Below are 4,157 nucleotides of genomic sequence, written 5' to 3'. Positions count from 1 at the left end.
TCTGGGATTTCCCACATTTCCTGTAACAGTAATTTTAGAATCCTCCACCCTTTATTCCCTTAAAGCCCTCATGTGAGGTAGGTGGCAGCATCCAGTGCAATACATGTCTTTTTGGGCATTTCAAAATAACTGAAAATCATATCACATTTTCTGATGAGTGCATTTTAAAATATATTCAAACCAGGGAAGGAGACACAGATGTAAACAAGAAAAAACCCCAACATTCTTAGTGCAAATATAAGGAATTCAAGACATTCTTTCCACACAAATCACAACACTCTCTTCAAATGAGTCTCTCTTGTCCTCTGTCTGACTTGCTCTTCTTCTTAAATTATTCTCCCCTTCTGAATTTAATTTTCCTCCTTGCTGTATCTTCCTGTGCTGTTTTAACATGATTAACTGCCTATTTCCCTATATCTTCCTTAGCGACTCCTTCTCTTGCCCCCAGAGGCTTTTTCAGAGGCCTCTGCAACCTACAATGACTGTGGTCAGTACTTAAGGAGAGACCTGCGCAGATGTCCTTGGAAGATAGGGCTAACAGTTCATATGGAGGCAAGCACCTGTGTCTTTCAACCCTTCTGTGACCTGACACTTTACAAGAAAGTTCCATGACAGTAGAGTCAGCCCTAAATGAGACAACTGCCTTAGGTGGCTGAAGTATCTGGCAATCCCTTCGGTATTCCTCTTGAGTGCCACCTCAAGTGGCTGTTCCTCTAGTGCGAAGAACAGATCTATGTGTGCTTCACAATCTGTCTTGCACCCCAAAACTGCCCTGCTGCCCCATCAACTTTTAACTTCCAGTCCAATAAGTTTCTGTACAATGGGGGGACATGCTTTTATCATTGGCCTCATGCAACAAATGTCTTGAGCTGACTTTGCAAGATAGGAACCAATGAATTGCACTTCTTAGGTACCATGTGCACCACTTCTTCTTTCCTTATGGAACCATGGATGTCCTTCTTCTGCTCATCAGAATTTGGAAAGCCACACTCACCAAATTGCTTTCCTTTCTCCAGCCCCAGAAAATCTCCTTTCCAAATATTGCCAGGTTTCACGAATCAAGAGATGAGAAATCTGGCTATGGTTCCTCAAGCCAGTGAGGGAAAATCATTTGATAGATGCTCAGGAGTTCTCTCCCCTTTTGAACAAAAAATTGCAGTTCTAACATCATACAGGACTTGAGAGGTTCCTTTCTGGAGGAAACTATTCCTATCTTCACTGTCCATTTGGCCTACTCAGAATGAATTAGGAAGTTCCCATAGAGATGGGAGGTCATAGTCTGGAAGAGACAACTGACTCCTGAGGACTTGGCCTCCTCGGGCTTTGAGTCCCTCGGCCAAAGAGCTTACGGATCAAAGGAGGCAAAGTAAAGACTCTTTTCACCCGGGTCAGAAAGTCCCAACATGAACGTTGTACAGCAGTAGAAGAGAAGTAGAAGATGATGGGGTCCAAGCTGGCATTGAAGGTGCTGGAAAGCAAGGCTTCATCTCTCCAGTCTGGACTTTGCCACTGGATGAAGCCAACCAAATGGGAGATGTTGTAAGGTGAAAAGCAGATGATGAAAACAGCTAAAGTGGCAGCCACCAGTCCCACCGCTCGTTGCTTTTTGCTCCTGTGGATGTGAGCTGAGCAAATCACAATCCTCATAAAGCTAAAATAGCAGAAGCAAGTGATTAAGGAGGGCACCAGGAAAAGGACAATGCCCAGCTCCAGGCGGACTGGGAGCAAGATGGCAAGCTGGTCATCTGTGAAGTTCTTGTAACAGATGTCTCTGGAGCTATTGGCGGGTGGAATATCTTTGGCTGGGTGAAACTCAGTGATGTACACAATGCTGCAGTGCCCCAAACAGCAGGCCCAGAGGCCCAGGCTGGCCACCACCACATAGACCAAATGGCGCTTCAGCCTGTAGTGGATGGGATAAGCTGCACCCAGGTATCGCTCCACACTCACTGCTGTGAGAAAAAGGGTACTGGTGTAAATAGTGCTGAAGTAGAGGAGGCCACTGAGCGGGCACAAAACCTCAGGGAGATCCCAGCGGCCCAAAAAATGCTCAGATACCTTGAAGGGCAAAAAAGCCAGGAAGATCAGATCGGAAAGGGTGAGGTTGAAGAGAAGAATACTGTTGGGTGTGGCTTTGGTCTTCAGCTTCTTAAAGAGGGCATGCAAGGCCAGCAAGTTGGTGGGAAAGCCAGTGAGGATGGCAAGCACATAGATGGGAAGATAGAGGCGCCGGAGTTCAGAAGTGGAAGGCATGCTGGATGTTTTTCACCTGTTGGGAGAGAAGACACGCGAGAGACAATTCATGGATTAAAGAAGAAGGGAAGGGGGAAATAAATAGTATGCGTCACATATTCTTCTCACACATTTTGCCCAGATATGTAGAAATATTTTTCCGAGCTCTCTGACATTTCATGGTCCTGTGGCCTTTCCACACTCCTCTCCAAGAGAAGATGAGTCTTGGATAATCTGTGCATTTAAATTAATGTTTGATATGGTTTTAATTCTACAGTTAGATGATTATTATTATTATTATTATTATTATTATTATTATCTGAACCTTTTGTATATTATTAGCTATATGTGGTTTTCCTTGTATCTCTTGCTATTCTGGAAGCAACTGTTGGGGAACAGGGAAGATATAAATGGCTTTCCTATAGCAGATATTTTCTTACTGGTTCTGCTTAGGGCTAGTGTTTCTGGCCAGAAACATGTGGAATGCCATCAGAGCCTTCCACAGACAGAGAAAGTGAATGGCAGAAATATGGGATGTCTCTCTCACTCTCTGTGTTAACTTTCCTGTCATTTCAGAGACATTTTGGGAAATGTTTCTGCTGGATGCAGAACTATGATTACCCCCCAATGTGCAATGGAGAAATGGCTTGCAAACGTTGGTATAAGACAACTCCTTTTTTGGTTAGTACCAATGACAGAAGGACCATTGAATCAATTATTGAATTGTGAGTTATCTTATTTGTCTGTTTTAATATGACTACTCAGGATTAGAGTAGTCAAGGTGGTTGAATCTAGTGAGTGTTACATATTTGCAATGATGCCATGAGGGGTTTGTGGGCCTTTCTGGGACTTCTGGGAGTTTCTGCGGGCCATAAAAGTCGGATTCTAAATTTAAATCAGGGATAAAGAAATGCTCGCCATGGGCTACATGGATCCTACTTTTGTGGATTCAAGCAAGGAGAGACTGGTACAGTTTGCTTTTGCCTGAGCCTATTGGGCAGGGCAAGGTTCCCTCATCCTCTCACTCCACTGAGATAACTGAGTGCAAGCTACTTTAACCCTTTATAGAATATTCAATGCTATGGCATTCTGGGATTTGTAATTTTGTTAGATATTTCACCTTCTCTGTCATAGAGCTCTAGTGCCTCATCAAACTACAAACTCCAGGATTCAACACACACACACACACACACACACACACACACACTCTTTTAGTTCCTTTTTTACTTCTCTGGAGTCAGAAAAACGCAGTACCTGGTGGATACCTCCTTGTAAAAATAATTCCAATAAAACCAGTTTGTTTGGATCCTGATGGGTAGATTGCACCCAATTTATGGGCCAGAAGAAAAGAAAAGTCTCCTTATGTTGACATTAGATATCAGACATTGTTAATAGCCTTGCAGAGAGCTATGTCCTTCCCGACAGAAATAATTGCAGGCTACCATAATCTATCATTGCACAACAGTTTGATTAAAACCAGTGAACCTGCCATATAATGTTATCATAAGCAGCTAATGAAATGTACCACCTGAATGCAGATTGGAGATAAGTAGTCTGAGTGGTGCTTAGCTCTGAGCACATAAGTTAGCTTAGTATCGATATCATGATGGCCCTTGACCAGATCTTTAATAAATTAGTTTGGGAACTATACCTCCTAGAATCCCTGAGCTAGCATGGTCCCTATGGTGCTTCAATGGGATACTCTGGACACTGTAATCCAAACATGCCCCTTACCACACACCCCAAAAAATCCTCTTTGCCTTTTTCTAAGTCAGTCTGGGTAAATAATTAAATAATAATTAAAATTAAAAATAATAATTGTAAGCTGCTCTGATAGCCTTTAGGGCAGGGTATAAATACCATAATAATAATAATAATAATAATAATAATAATAATAATAATAATAATAATAATAATAATAATAA

General features: G+C 42.3%; 1 protein-coding gene across 1 annotated transcript in view; it reads right to left on the bottom strand.

Annotated features, from left to right (window-relative positions):
* Nucleotides 1-1,272: 1,272 nt before the first annotated feature.
* LOC121915981 (free fatty acid receptor 2-like) overlaps nt 1,273-4,157 on the bottom strand; it is an 11,035-nt gene continuing 8,150 nt past the window's right edge. The window contains exon 2 of the mRNA XM_042440677.1: nt 1,273-2,269. Coding sequence (XP_042296611.1) covers nt 1,273-2,253 — 981 coding nt within the window. The 5' untranslated portion in view covers nt 2,254-2,269. The remainder of the gene's footprint in view (nt 2,270-4,157) is intronic.

The sequence above is a fragment of the Sceloporus undulatus genome, chromosome 9, assembly GCF_019175285.1.
Source record: "Sceloporus undulatus isolate JIND9_A2432 ecotype Alabama chromosome 9, SceUnd_v1.1, whole genome shotgun sequence".
Taxonomy (NCBI): domain Eukaryota; kingdom Metazoa; phylum Chordata; class Lepidosauria; order Squamata; family Phrynosomatidae; genus Sceloporus; species Sceloporus undulatus.
This window is presented reverse-complemented; position numbering and strand designations above follow the sequence as displayed.